Source organism: Bos taurus, chromosome 25, assembly GCF_002263795.3.
Source record: "Bos taurus isolate L1 Dominette 01449 registration number 42190680 breed Hereford chromosome 25, ARS-UCD2.0, whole genome shotgun sequence".
NCBI classification, from domain to species: Eukaryota; Metazoa; Chordata; class Mammalia; order Artiodactyla; family Bovidae; genus Bos; species Bos taurus.
This window is the reverse complement of record NC_037352.1, coordinates 41,115,417-41,131,050: the sequence shown is the minus strand read 5'-3', so window position 1 is coordinate 41,131,050 and position 15,634 is coordinate 41,115,417. Positions and strand designations below refer to the sequence as shown.

Genomic DNA, 15,634 nt, shown 5'->3' with positions numbered 1-15,634 from the left:
AGATGCTAGTTGAAGGGCACATCCAGGCAGCACCCCGGACGCACCTTCACCAGGGAGCAAACACGGGGCAGGTGGGGCCCCTGCCGTGGCGGACGCCAGGCTGCAGGCAGGGGAGCGCCGCGCTTCCTGAGGCCGCAGACACGTCGGCCTGTAAGTGGGCGGGCAGCAGTTGCTCCAGGGCAGCCGCAGGACGGAGCCCTTCACCCCTCGGGAGCCCCTGATGAGCCGAGTGTGTCCCAGGCCTGGAGCGCGCGGGACCCCGCCACGCGCTCAGGACCACAGTGGGCGCGTCCATGGTGGGCCCGGCCCCGTCCCGACTCAGCCCACCCCCGCTGACAGCCGGGGTGCTTACCCTGCGGGCAGTGGGCCTGGGACCACAGCTCCAGCGCCCTGGAACTTGGGCAAATGCCAGGCTTCAGCCCCCGTCCTCCAGAGCTCTCTCCTCACCAGCCCTCTGCCTCTGAGACATCACTGCCGGGCGGGAGGCCAGACCAGAGACCAACCCCAAGGCCTCTTGACCTGGAAGACGGTCCTGGCGGAGGGCGTCGTGAGGAGAAGGAGTAGCTCAGCCGTTATCCCTTCAGAGAACGCGGGTTCAGACAACCACCCGGGGCCAGATGGAAAAGGTCAACAAAACCAGGAGCTGTCTTTTTCACAGATAAACAAAACTGACAAACTTCTAGCTGAACTAAGGAAAAAGATGAAGCTCAGGTAAATAAAATCAGAGATGAAAGCAAAGACATCACAAAGGATGCCACAGAAACACAAAGACTCAAGAACTGCTGTGATCAACATTCTACACCAGAAAACTGGACAACGAAACAAACTCCTAGAAACATACAATCAGGAAAAACCTTAAAAAAAAAAGATCTGAGCAAACCAGTAATGAGTAACAAGAATTAATGGAAAAAAAAAACAAAACCCTCCCTACAAAGAAAGGCCCAGGATTACATGGTTTCACTGGTGAATTTTACCAAACATTTAAAAAAGTATTAATACCAATCCTCCTTGAACTCTTCCAAAAAATCAAAGAGAAGGGAACACATTCAAATTCATTTTACAAGGCCAGCATCGCCGATATGAAAGCCAGACAAGGTGCCAAAAAAACAAAACCAAAGTGAAACAACTGCCAACAGCCCTGATGAACAGATTCGCAAATCCTCAGCAAAACACTGGCAAACTGAATCCAGCAGCACGTCACAGAGATGGTACACCGAGATCAAGTGGGATTCATCCATGGGATGCAAGGGTGGCTCGACATCCACAGACCAGTCACGGCAAAGCAACACAGCAGCAGAGTGAAGGAGGAGAATGGCATGAGCATCTCAAGAGAGGCACGGAAAACATTTGATAAAATTTAACATCTTTTCCTGAGAAATTTTCTTGAGAAATCTCTGTATGCAGGTCAGGAAGCAACAGTTAGAACTGGACATGGAACAACAGACTGGTTCCAAATAGGAAAAGGAGTACATCAAGGCTGTATATTGTCACCCTGCTTATTTAACTTATACGCAGAGTACATCATGAGAAACGCTGGACTGGAAGAAGCACAAGCTGGAATCAAGATTGCCGGGAGAAATATCAATAACCTCAGATATGCAGATGACACCACCCTTATGGCAGAAAGTGAAGAGGAACTCAAAAGCCTCTTGATGAAAGTGAAAGTGGAGAGTGAACAAGTTGGCTTAAAGCTCAGCATTCAGAAAACGAAGATCATGGCATCCGGTCCCATCACTTCATGGGAAATAGGTGGGGAAACAGTGGAAACAGTGTCAGACTTTATTTTGCTGGGCTCCAAAATCACTGCAGATGGTGACTGCAGCCATGAAATTAAAAGACACTTACTCCTTGGAAGGCAAGTTATGACCAACCTAGATAGCATATTCAAAAGCAGAGACATTACTTTGCCAACAAAGGTTCGTCTAGTCAAGGCTATGGTTTTTCCTGTGGTCATGTATGGATGTGAGAGTTGGACTGTGAAGAAGGCTGAGCGCCGAAGAATTGATGCTTTTGAACTGTGGTGTTGGAGAAGGCTCTTGAGAGTCCCTTGGACTGCAAGGCGATCCAATCAGTCCATTCTGAAGGAAATCAGCCCTGGGATTTCTTTGGAAGGAATGATGCTAAAGCTGAAACTCCAGTCCTTTGGCCACCTCATGCGAAGAGTTGACTCATTGGAAAAGACTCTGATGCTGGGAGGGATTGGGGCCAGAGGAGAAGGGGACGACAGAGGCTGAGATGGCTGGATGGCATCACCGACTCGATGAACGTGAGTCTCAGTGAACTCCGGGAGTTGGTGATGGACAGGGAGGCCTGGCTTGCTGCGGTTCGTGGGGTCGCAGAGTCGGACACGACTGAGTGACTGATCTGATCTGATCTGAATATCTTTTCACAACAAAATTAATTAGGTACCGAAGGAACGTTTTTCAGCATAATAAAGCCCACAGCTAATACATTCAACAGTGAAAAGCTGAAGGCTTTTCTTCTGAGATGAGGAACAAGGCAAGGACACCCACTCTCACTGGAAGCCTGAGCCAGAGCAATCAGACGAGAGATAGAAATAAAAGGCACCTAATGGGAAAGGAAGCAGTAAATTGTCTCCTTGCAGATGATACGGTCATACATACAGAAAATCCTAAAACTTCACTAGAAAACCGTTAGAACTAATGAACAAATTCAGGAAATACATAGAAATCAACATACAAAAATCAGTTGTAGGCTTCCCTGGTTGTCAAGCAGTAAAGAATCTGCCTGCCAATGCAGAGAACATGGGTTTGATGCCTGGTCCGGAAAGATTCCATGTGCCTCCGGGCAGCTAAGCTGGTGCCGCCACAACCACTGAAGGCCTCGTGCCCTAGAGCCCAGGCCATGAGACGAGAAGCCACCACGAAAAGCCCACATAGCAACCAAGGGGAGCCCCTCCCCACCACCACAAGAGGAAGTCCCACACAGCAACAAAGACCAGCGCAGCCCGGACTCCAAAAGCTGTTCCTATAGGCCGACAATGAACCATCTGACAAAGAAACTAAACAGTTCCATTTACAACAGCATCAGTTCAGTTCAGTCGCTCAGTCGGGTCCGACTCTCTGCGACCCCATGAACCTCAGCACGCCAGGCCTCCCTGTCCATCACCAACTCCCGGAGTCCACCCAAACCCACGTCCATCGAGTCGGTGATGCCACGGAACCATCTCATCCTCTGTTGTCCCCTTCTCCTCCTGCTCTCAATCTATCCCAGCATCAGGGTCTTTTCAAATGAGTCAGCTCTTCGCATCGGGTGGCCAAAGGACTGGAGTTTCAGCTTCAACATCAGTCCTTCCAATGAAAACTCAGGACTGGTTGGATCTCCTTGCAGTCCAAGGGACTCTCAAGAGTCTTCTCCAACACCACAGTTCAAAAGCATCAATTCTTTGGCGCTCAGCTTTCTTCACAGTCCAGCTCTCACATCCATACATGACCACAGGAAAAACCATAGCCTTGACTAGACGGACCTTTGTTGGCAAAGTAGTGTCTCTGCTTTTCAATATGCTATCTAGGTTGGTCATAACTTTCCTTCCAAGGAGTACGTGTCTTTTAATTTCATGGCTGCAGTCACCATCTGCAGTGATTTTGGAGCCCAGCAAAATAAAGTCTGACACTGTTTCCCCATCTATTTGCCATGAAGTGATGGGACCAGATGCCATGATCTTCGTTTTCTGAATGTTGAGCTTTAAGCCAACTTATTCACTCTCCTCTTTCACTTTCATCAAGAGGCTTTTGAGTTCCTCTTCACTTTCTGCCATAAGGGTGGTGTCATCTGCATATCTGAGGTTATTGATATTTCTCCCGGCAATCTTGATTCCAGCTTGTGCTTCTTCCAGCCCAGCATTTTTCATGATGTACTCTGCATATAAGTTAAATAAGCAGGGTGACGATATTCAGCCTTGATGTACTCCTTTTCCTATTTGGAACCAGTCTGTTGCTCCATGTCCAATTCTAACTGTTGCCTCCTGACCTGCATACAGGTTTCTCAAGAGGCAGGTCAGGTGTTCTGGTATTCCCATCTCTTTCACGATTTTCCACAGTTTATTGTGATCCACACAGTCAAAGGCTTTGGCATAGTCAATAAAGCAGAAATAGATGTTTTTCTGGAACTCTCTTGCTTTTTCGATGACCCAGAGGATGTTGGCAATTTGATCTCTGGTTCCTCTGCCTTTTCTAAAACCAACTTAAACATCTGGAAGTTCACAGTTCACGTATTGCTGAAGCCTGGCTTGAAGAATTTTAAGCATTACTTTACTAGCATGTGCTGCTGCTGCTAAGTCACTTCAGTCATGTCCAACTATGTGTGACCCCACAGACAGCGTCCTACCAGGCCCTATGTCCCTGGGATTCTCCAGGCAAGAACACTGGAGTGGGTTGCCATTTCCTTCTCGTGTGAGACGAGTGCAATTGTGTGGTATTTTGAGCATTCTTTGGCATTGCCTTTCTTTGGGATTGGAATGAAAACTGACCTTTTCCAGTCCCATGGCCACTGCTGAGTTTTCCAAAATTGCTGGCATATTGAGTGCAGCACTTTCACAGCATCATCTTCCAGAATTTGAAAGAGCTCAACTGGAATTCCATCACCTCCACTAGCTTTGTTCGTAGTGGTGCTTTCTAAGGCCCACTTGACTTCACCTCCCAGGATGTCTGGCTCTAGGTGAGTGATCACACCATCATGATTATCTGGGTCTTGAAGATCTTTTTTGTACAGTTCTTCTGTGTATTCTTGCCACCTCTTCTTAATATCTTCTGCTTCTGTTAGGTCCCTACCATTTCTGTCCTTTATTGAGCCCATCTTTGCATGAAATGTTCCCTTGGTATCTCTAAGTTTCTTGAAGAGATCTCTAGTCTTTCCCATTCTGTTGTTTTCCTCTATTTCTTTGCATTGATTGCTGAGGAAGGCTTTCTTATCTCTTCTTGCTATTCTTTGGAACTCTGCATTCAAATGGGAATATCTTTCCTTTTCCCTTTTGCTTTTTGCTTCCCTTCGTCTCACAGCTATTTGTAAGGCCTCCTCAGACAGCCATTTTGCTTTTTTGCATTTCTTTTTCTTGGGAATGGTCTTGATTCCTATCTCCTGTACAATGTCACGAACCTCCGTCCATAGTTCATCAGGCACCCTGTCTATCAGAACTAGTCCCTTAAATCGATTTCTCATTTCCACTGTATAGTCATAAGGGAGTTCATTTAGGTCATACCTGAATGGTCTAGTGGTTTTCCCCACTTTCTTCAATTTCAGTCTGATTTTGCCAATGAGTTCATGATCTGAGCCACAGTCAGCTCCTGGTCTTGTTTTTGCTAACTGTATAGAGCTTCTCCATCTTTGGCTGCAAAGAATATAATCAATCTGATTTCGGTGTTGACCATATGGTGATGTCCATGTGTAGAGTCTTCTCTTCTGTTGTAGGAGGAGGGTGTTTGCTATGACCAGTGCGTTCTCTTGGCACAACTCTATTAGCCTTTTCCCTGCTTCCTTCCATATTCCAAGGCCAAATTTGCCTGTTACTCCAGGTGTTTCTTGACTTCCTACTTTTGCATTCCAGTCCCCTATAATGAAAAGGACATCTTTTTTGGGTGTTAGTTCTAAAAGGTCTCGTAGGTCTTCATAGAACCATTAACTTCAGCTTCTTCAGCATTATTGGTCGGGGCATAGACTTGGATTTCCATGATATTGAATGGTTTGCCTTGGAAACGAAGAGAGATCATTCTGTCGTTTTTGAGATTGCATCCAAGTACTACATTTCAGACTCTTTTGTTGACCATGATGGATACTCCATTTCTTCTAAGGGATTCCTGCCCACAGTAGTAGATATAATGGTCATCTGAGTTAAATTCCAGTGGTCATGTATGGATGTGAGAGCTGGATTGTGAAGAAAGATTAGCACCTAAGAATTGATGGTTTTGAACTGTGGTGTTGGAGAAGACTCTTCAGAGTCCCTTGGACTGCAAGGAGATCCAACCAGTCCATCCTAAAGGAGATGAGTCCTGGGTGTTCACTGGAAGGACTGATGCTGAGGCTGAAACTCCAGTACTTTGGCCACCTGATGTGAAGAGTTGACTCATTGGAAAAGACCCTGATGCTGGGAGGGACTGGGGGAAGGAGGTGAAGGGGACGACAGAGGATGAGATGGCTGGATGGCATCACCAACTTGATGCACATGAGTTTGGGTGAACTCTGGGAGTTGGTGATGGACAGGGAGGCCTGGCGTGATACAATTCATGGGGTCGCAAAGAGTCGGACGTGACTGAGCGACTGAACTGAACTGAGTTAAATTCACCCATTCCAGTCCATCTTAGTTCGCTGATTCCTAGAATGTCCGTGTTTACTCTTGCCATCTCCTGTTTGACCACTTCCAATTTGCCTTGATTCATGGACCTGACATTCCAGGTTCCTATGCAATATTGCTCTTTACAGCATCGAACCTCGCTTCTATCACCAATCACATCCACAAATGGGTGTTGTTTTTGCTTTGGCTCCATCCCTTCTTTCTTTCTGGAGTTATTTCTCCACTGATCTCCAGTAGCATATTGGGCACCTACCGACCTGGGGAGTTCATGTTTCAATGTCCTATCTTTTTGCCTTTTCATACTGTTCATGGGGTTCTCAAGGCAAGAACACTGAAGTGGTTTGCCATTCCCTTCTCCGGTGGACCACATTCTGTCAGACCTCTCCACCATGACCCGCCGTCTGGGGTGGCCCCTATGGTGTGACTTAGTTTCACTGAGTTAGACAAGGCTGTGGTCTGTGTGATCAGATTGGCTGGTTTTCTGTGATTGTGGTTTCAGACTGTCTGCACTCTGAGGCCTCTCTCAGCGCCTACCCTCTTACTTGGGTTTCTCTTACCTTGGACGTGGGGTATGTCCTCACGGCTGCTCCAGCAAAGCGCAGCCGCTGCTCCTGACCTTGGACGTGGGGTAGCTCCTCCCGGCCTGTGTTCTATGGTAGGTCCATTTTAAATACAGCAGTGTGTACATGTCCATCCCAAACTCTCTGGGAAGGGCTTTCGTATAGATGAACAGCTGACCTGCTGGCCACAAGGACCACCTCACTGGGGGAAGCGCAGAGCCTGGCACAGGCAGCAGAGCAGCTGTCAGAACAACAGCATCAAACAACCATAAAACAAGACTCCCCTGGTGGTTCAGCGGGAAAGAATCCACTTGCCAATGCAGGAGGCAGGAGACAGGAGTCAGATCTCTGGTCTGGGAAGATCCAGTACGCCCATGCACCACGGCTACTAAGCCTGTACTCCAGAGTCCAGGAACTGCAGTTACGAGGCCCACGTACCGTGACTCCTGAAGCCCTCTCACCCTGGAGAGCCTGCGCTCTGCAACAGGAGAAGCCACGGCGATGCGACGCCCACGCACCACAACCAGAGAAAAAGCCCGAGCAGCGGCCAAGACCCAGCAAAGCCAAAAACTAATTAATAAAAATAATAAATTTAACCAAGGAGGTAAAGGAACTATATTCTCAAAAATATAAGACTCCGATAGAAACTGAATACGATGTAAACAAAGGGAAAGACATTCTGTGTTCCTGGATTGGAAGAACACTGTCAAACTGCGCGTGCTTTCCAAAGCAAGCTACAGATTCAAAGCAGACTCAACCAACAGTCCATGGATATGTGTGATGAAAACAGAAAAGACAGACTCTGAAGCTTCTGCACAGCAAGGGAACAGAAGGAAGGGCGACCTACAGAATGGGAGACAGGGTGTGTAAACGATGTACCAGGTAAGGAGCTGCTATCCGACATACATAAGGAACTCACAAAGTTGAATATATATATATAAAAAAATACCAATTTAAAAATGGTGAGAGGATCTGAACAGACGTCCCTCCAAAGAAGAATAAAAATGGCCAAGAGAAAAGATGCTCTGTGTCACTGGCCGTCAGGGAGATGCAAAGCACAAGCAGTGAGGGTCCCCTCGCGCCTGTTACGGGGCGTGTCGCCAAAACGCAGCAGCCGTGAGTGTGCAAGAATGTGTCCTGCGCTGCCGTGGGGGGCGGGGCAGGTGCAAACAGCACGGGGGTCCTCAGGAAGCCAAAAGCAGCATGGGGCCACCGCCCACCACCCTGGCCTCAGCCGTCGGGTCCCTGCGGCCAGGGAGGCGGCCTGGGCGCGCGTGGTCTCCTCCCCGAGCGCCTCCTCCCTCCCCGCCGCTTCTCTTTAGCTCTTGCTCATCCTGGAATTCTGTCTCAAGATTGTCCAGTTTGTTTCAGCTGCGCTTTTTACAGGAGTCAGCTCAAGCTCCTTGTGTAAGGGGAGCACCAAACATGTACTTTCACAAGTAAGAGAAAGCCTGGACCTGGTACAACCTAGGGTTCAAAAGCTGCTGTTCCTCCAGGCCGGGAGGTGATAACAGAAACACGGAGGTAAGCCCTGGCCTGAGTCACGGGAGGAGCAGCGCCATGTCCACCTTTTCCTAAGCTGGAGCCAGGATTTAACTGCTACGTTATGAAACTGGGATTTTCCACAGACCTCCATGCAGCCCACAGCACCGTAATCTGCTTAATTAAATAAATTGGAAACACAACTCAGGCTAATATTTCAAATCAAGGTGGCGTGAGCTGCATGTTTATAGCTCTGTTGACAGAAGAGGACTCACGACATATGCCACCAACTTCTGCAGCCACTTTATTAAACAGAATAAACAGAAGCCGTGCAAGACAGCAGCAGACATGGGCTGCTGGGATCCTCCCAATCTCAACACTTCCGCGCGTTGCACTGAGATGTTTTTGCCAGAATCAAAACACGTTTCCCATTAGAACTGGCTGATTAAGCTAAATGGGTGAAGTGGGATGGCTCTGTACGAAGTGGATGTGTTTTCAAATTTCCTGTGCTCACATCCATGCTTCCCACTCCTCCCCAGTGAGTAAAAGCCAGGGAAGTGCCCTGTCCCCCGCACCTGTGGGTGGGTGCCTGGCCGGGCCCCGTGGAGCAGGCGTGGCGGCTCTCACGTCGGCAGCAGGGTCCTCGGGGTCCCAGAACAGAGGCACTAAGACAGATGGCCGACAACTGCAGCCAGCGTCCAATCCAGCCCCCTCCTGGCTCTGTCAATAAAGTTTCATTAACACAGAGCCTCACCCACCATCTACCGAGGGCCCCCGAGCTGAGCATCAAGACCACATGGTCACACAGCCCACAGGCCTTCCTGTGGGTCTTTCATGGACACAGCCTGCTGAGAAGAAAGAGGAGCTTGGGGGTGAGCAGCGGGCCAGAGAAAGGCCAAGGAGAAGCAGAGGGCAGAGGAAGGTGAGAGAGGACAGGGAGGGGCGAAGGCAGAAGGAGACGGAGCCAAGACGGAACAGAAAGAAGCAAAGGAGGAGAGGGGAGACGCCGGAAGAGAAGAGCGAGGGGGGGAGGGCAGGGAAAGGGAGCCCCACCTGCCAGCAGGCCTGCCAGACCCCAGGCACCCCCAGCCCCAAACCAGCTCTCGCTCCGTGCACACCATGAGGCCTGGTGCGCTGTGGGACTGTGCTCTCTGCAGGCACCGCTGCTCCCTGCAGTTCCTGAGACAGTGGGCAGGACGGGGCTCCTTCCCCATGAAGCCCCAACAGCGTGCACAGCAGGCAGGGCAGGGCTCCTTCCCCAACAGTGCCCACAGCGGGCAGGACGGGGCTCCTCCCCACTAGCACCCCAACAGTGCGCACAGCTCAGTGCTGAGTGATGGAGGGCTTGCCCGGAGGCTGCGAACAGCCACTAACCAACAGGCTCTGTAAAGTTAAGTCACTCTCTACCGTCTGTCTGCATGTGATGCCAACTAATAAACGTCTGGCAACAGCTTGAAGCAGCTTCTACAGTCTCCAAGTGTGGCCAGCTTTCGAGCTTCAGAGACATGAGATGTTACTGTTACTAAAACAAGAACAGGACAGCGGCAAGGAGGATCCCAGCCCAGCCTGCAGTCCCGGGCCGTGTGGGGCCGCTGGGCTGGGGTGGGGTGGGGGGGGGGGGTCGGGGGTCAGTCAGACACCGTGGGGCCGCCCCCTTCCGAGGGGCCACGGGTGCGGACGCACAGGGGACGGCTCCGGCCTGTCCTGCCGGGGGCCTGGCGCCCAGGGGCTCCTACCAGGCGGGCTCCGGGGCCCATAGAGGTGGTGCCGGCAGAGATCAGCGGACGGCCAGGGCAGTGGGGGGAGGGCAGGGAGGAGAAGCCTCTGAGATACGGAGGAAGAGCTGAGCAGGAGGAGCGCCCAGGTTCAGCAGAAGCCCGTCCGGTCCCCGCCCCCCCCCGCCCCCCCCACCCCCCCCGCCCCCCCACCCCCCCCGCCCCCCCACCCACCGCCGTCCAGGCCCTGCCCAGGCCCCTAGGCACAGCCCCTGTCCCGCCCCCGTCCTGCCAACCCGGAGCAGGGCGCCGGCTCCGTCTGCTGCCCCCTGGTGGCGCCGGGGGCAAACGGCTCTCGGCAGGGCGGGCCCAGTCCTGACTCCCACCACGGAGGCAGCCTCCCTCCACCTGCCCGGGACGCCACGCGGCAGCCCCTCTGAGCCTGATCCTCTCCAGGGACAGCAGCTCAAGCCCAGGCGGCGCTCTTGTGGGGACTCCGGGGCTCTGTGCCCTGCAGGGTCTACAGCGCAGGACACACGGAAGGTGAGCCCGCCCCCACCGACAGCCTTGCTGGGCGGCCGGGGACTGGTGGGGACCGGCAGAGCCCGTGTCCAGAACACATGGCGGGTCCCGGGAGCGCCAAGCCTCATAGGTGGGGACGTCCGTCCTCACGCAGCCCTGGGGTCAGCGTGACCTGGGCAGAGGGCAGGAGGCCGTCCACATCTGCATCCGGAGAGCACAGGGCTGGGCTGGGAGCCTGACGTGGACAGGGTGGGGTGCTGCCGTGGCCGGGAAGGCAGTCCCCTGCCCCTCGTCTGCCCGGGGCCGCCAGCCCACACCTGGACTGGCTGCATGGGCTCCCGCGGTGACAATGACAGGGAATCAGGTGCTGACGCGGGTGCGCTGTGACACCCGCCACCCCCTGAGCTCCCGGAGGGCCAAGCCGGAGGGGGAGGTGGAGGGGCCGCCTGTGGCCCTGCTGACCACAGGAAGGGCGGGGGCAGGGCCTTCTCTGCCCAAAGCCGGCAGCCTCAGGGGCCCCGGGGGAGTCGGGGCTCACGGGGGAAGGGGCTGAGAGGTGGCGGGGTGTCCCCCGGCCTGGGGCTGTGAGGACAAGGTGAGGCGGTGACCACGCTGCCAACGTGCTCTGAGGGCAGGGACAGCCCCAGCACCGACACGGGGAGCCGGACAGACGGCCATGAGGTGCAGCGCTGCCAGCTCCGCGGCGACCTGACCGAGTGTGCGTGGGGCACAGCGGGGCTCGGAGTACAGAGAGCCGGGGACTCGGGTGCGGCCCCCCCGTGCGTGGCTCTTGGTCAGCATTGTGGGGGCACAGCCAGGGACTCGGGTGCAGCCCCCCGTGTGTGGCTCTTGGTCAGCGTTGTGGGTGCGGCCCCCCACTGTGGCTCTTGGTCAGTGTCTCAGGGTCACGGCCAGGGACTCGGGTGCGGCCCCCCGTGCGTGGCTCTTGGTCAGCGTCTGGGGCACGGCCCTCCGCCCCCAGCACTCACCTCCACCTCCGAGCTGTGCGCCTGCACCTTCTGCATCATGTCCTCGGCCTCGCGCATGCGGCGGGTCAGCTGGGGCGAGTGCTCAGCCGGGGTCAGCTCGCTGTCGTACGAGCCCAGGATGGCCCGCATGCCGTCGCGCTCCTGTGGGCAAGAGGGTGGAGGTCAGGCCGGGGGCGAGACAGAGCAGCGCAGGGGTCACAGGGTCAAGTCCGGGAGCAGGCTGCCAGGCTCCTCAAAGACTGCGAGCTGAACCGAGCCCGGCAGAGGACCGAGGCCGGGCCGGGCCCTGGCCACTCTGAACCCCGGCGGAGCTCAGCCTGCGGCAGCGGGTCCACCTGCCATCCTCAGGTGGGGCACACGCCGACCACCCAGCCTCGGGCGGCACCGTCGGGTCTGTAACGCTCAGAGACTCACAGGAGAGGGGTAGAGGGCGCCCCTTCCCCCGGAGCTTGTGGGACGCGAGAGGCCACAGTTCAAGGTATCAACGTGCCCCAGCCACGCCTGGCAGCCCTCCCTGTGTCTGGGACAAAAGACAGAGCCTGGTAAAGACGCAGCTCAGGTCTCGTGGGACACGCTGATCACATGGCCCCGAGACCACCCCTAAAAGCCAACAGGAGTCACGTCACCGCTCAGTGACAGGAAGGCCGACAGCCCGAGCCAGGAGGCCAGGGCCTGGGGCAGACGGGCACTGCGCCCAAGCCGGACAGGAGGGCCTTCCTGAGACGCTGGTGACCGGGGTCCCAGGGAGTCCTGGAGACCGCGGGGCACCCCGCGTCCACGAGTGGAGCTGCTCTGGCTCCAGGAAAGGAGGTCTCCGCCCCACGGAGGGCCTGACGCTGGGGCGAGTGTGGAGGGGGGACCTCTTCCTGAGCAGGAGCTGGGCACGGGCACCTAGCCTCCTCCCGCCCCATGCCCCCAGCCGTCGCCAACGAGGCCCACGTGGGCGACATAAGTAAAGAGAATCAGCTCCCTGCACGCAGCAGGCTCACGGGACACCGCTGCACAATGCTCCCGCCTGCTGTGAAAGGTCCCTAGAGCTCCAGCAGGTCTGGGTGGGGCCCGAGAGCCGGTGTTTCTGGCGGGTGAAGCCGCAGTGTGCCGGCCGCGCTGGGGAGCAGGACGCACAGCCGGGCGGCCTCCGCCTGAGCCAGCAGAACCTGGGAGGATGTGCCCGTGAGACCACGTCCAAGTCCCAGCTCTGCTCCTCGGCCCCAAGCCTCTGTCCTCATCAGCGGCTCTCACAGGCTGCCCGGGATGACCAACACTGTCCTGGACCAAGCGCCCAGCCGCGGCCCTGGGGCCCGTGAGGCTCACAAAGACAGCAGCGATCCCGTCCACACGGGCAGACAGACCCGTGTTCACGGGTGCGGCGTCCCTGAGGCCATGCCGGGTGCAGCCGCTGGGGAGGGTCAGGCAACCTCACTCCACACTCTGCTGGTGCCCCTGCAGCCCCCATGCCCTCCAGGGCAGCGACCAGGCGAGCTGCAGGGCCAGCCCACACTGGCCCCGGCCCCGAGGCACGTTCTCAGACCTGGAACAGACTGGGGGGCAAGGCCACAGGCGCTCTGCCCACGTCGTCTTAACTGGTGCTTCCGTGAGTGGCGACCCGCCTGCCCAGGACAGACGCGCCCCGATGCTCCTGCACCCTGAGCGCCGCGCAGCCCCCCGGCCAGCCTGGGCCGCTCCTCAGGTGAGACTGGAGACGGTGGGCGCTCACCTCCACGCTGCCTTCCTCGGGGCCCACGGGTCCTCGCCCGCTGAGCTCAGCGGTCTCGGGAGCCTCCAGCTGGGCCATCACCCCGGCACAGACTTCATCATTAGGTGATGACAAAAAATTCAATAAGTGAGAAATTAAAGTTACAAATCCAACTGGAACCGGTCACACACCCGTGGAAAATTTGTTTCCAACAGGACGGTTTATCGACTGTCATAATTTTATTGAAATCCTATATCTTCCCATCGACTTTTATGGTTCCGAGCTGGTTACAGAGTCATCATCACAGAGCGGTGGGGCACGTGGGGGCCAGGGCCGGGAGGGCTTTCCTTTCATAAACAAGCGGTAATCGTCGCCTTTATTGACCAGTAAATCTCCACAACGCCGCCTCTCGCCACAGTTCTCTTCTGTTACGTCTCCAGGCTATCAAAGAAGAAGACTCAAAATTGAAAGTTTGCTGTTTGTACCTTTTACAGAAACTGTTTTGTCATTAGTCACGAAGTCAGGAGAACTGTGCTGGCTTGATCCAATAATGACTTTTTAACGACTGAGTCCACGTGCGGTAAAGCGCTCTGGTTTCCACTTGAACAAGTGCGGCCATTCACTCCTGAACACACAGGTCAGCACAGGGGCCAGGCGGACCCTCCGGGTGCAGAAGAGACTGGCCCCTGCGGGGCGCCTCTCTCTGGAGACCCACAATCCTGGGTGTCCTCGCCACCCTGCTGGTCACGTGATCAGTGCGCCCCAATCTTGTGGGAGAGACGAGCTGAGGGTGCGGGGGAGGGGCAGGGATGGACGAGGCCCCCACACCCCAGGCCAGGCCTGCTGCGCCCACAGGGGCTGGGAGAGCAGAGGCCACGTCCAGCCGCAAAGGCAGGGGCCGCGACCCTGTTCCGCCCTCAGCCTCGGAGCTCCAGGCTGAGAGGGAACAGCTGGTCCTGATGGCCCCACACTCCTAATAGACGCGGTGGTTCGGGTAACATGGCCTCATGTTACCTCGGGTCTCAAAGACCAGACAACTTGCTGGGGGGTGAGCAGGCCTGGCTGGGCGGGACAGAGGGAGAAGGCCCTGGGCGAACAGGCAGAGGGTCTGCACACATCCTGTGGACCGCACCGTGTGTGCAATGCTCTGCGGCTGCGACTCCTGCGTCCATCGGGGTCCACACCCATGGAGACCCGGGGACGAGGTTGAGGCAACTCCACGTAGGCCGCTCAGAGGCCAGCCTTGCAGCCCCAGACCGGCCGTGGAGGACGCCAGGGCACACGGCTCAGACGGCAAAGGAGGTGAGGCCAGCCGACAGCGTCCGAGGACAGTGCGCTTCTGAACAGAGGCGATGAGCGTCAACAGCGAGGGACGGCCACAGGGCGCTGCCCACCGAGTCTGCACCCAGCAAGAAGGTCCTCCAAAAGTAAGTTTAATAAAAACATTTCCAAACCAAGAAAAACTCAGACAATTCCTCAGCACACAGCCGCACCGAGGGGAAACGCTAAAGGACCGCCTTCCGGAAGAAGGAGAAGGGCCCCTCGGACGCGTGGAGATGCTGGTGGTAACAGATGCATATAAACGCAGCCACAGTGGAAACTGCTAAGTATTTTGAACTAAATAGGAAAAATACAATATATCAATGCTGAACTCTGCATCTAAATTTACATCCTTAAATGAATGTATTAGAAGAAAAAGATAAAACCAATCAACTACACATATGACTGAGAAAGTCTGAACAAGAAAAACAAAGTGACAGTAAATATAAAAATAGAAATTAATGAAATAGAATACACAGAGCACCGAGTCAATAATACCAAAAGCTGGTTCATCCAAATGATTAATAAAAGTGATGAGCCTTGATGAGATACTCCAAGAGAGAGATTAAATAACCAAATAATGAGGCAGAAAAGGAAGACATAACTACAGACCACAGAAATATTTTAAAATCTAACAAGATACACTGAACTTCACACAAATTTTAAATTTTAGATAAAATAGACAATCCTTTTTTTTTTCCCTAAAGGCTTATCACCACTGAATCAAGAATAAAAAGAAAATCTGAATACTTCCAAAGCTATTAAAAGAAATCAAAGCCCCAGTACAGAATTTTCCCAACAAAAACTCCAGGTCTGGATGCCTTTCCTGGTGAACTCCACTAAACTTTAAAGAAAGAAATACCACCAATCTCACACAAACTCTTACAAAGAAGGGAAAGAACCTTCTAGCGCATTTTATAAAGCCAGAAAAACCATGACACCAAAACCTGCTAAGGAAACTTTGTAAGAAATAAAAACTGTCAAGATCTCTCCTAAACACAGAAGCAAAATCCCTGAACTGCTTATTAGCAAAACAAATAAAG

The 15,634-nt window shown here is 54.1% G+C and overlaps 1 protein-coding gene across 7 annotated transcripts in view; it reads right to left on the bottom strand.

The window, feature by feature from the left end:
* MAD1L1 (mitotic arrest deficient 1 like 1) overlaps nucleotides 1-15,634 on the bottom strand; it is a 237,983-nt gene that overhangs the window by 91,629 nt on the left and 130,720 nt on the right. For 6 of the 7 annotated variants that reach the window (NM_001102044.1, XM_024984866.2, XM_059881305.1 and 3 more), the window contains one exon: nucleotides 11,576-11,716. In NM_001102044.1, the coding sequence (NP_001095514.1) occupies nucleotides 11,576-11,716 (141 nt within the window). Of the gene's footprint in view, nucleotides 1-352; nucleotides 940-11,575; nucleotides 11,717-15,634 lie in introns of those variants that run through there. The other variant, XM_059881308.1, reaches the window with a different exon arrangement.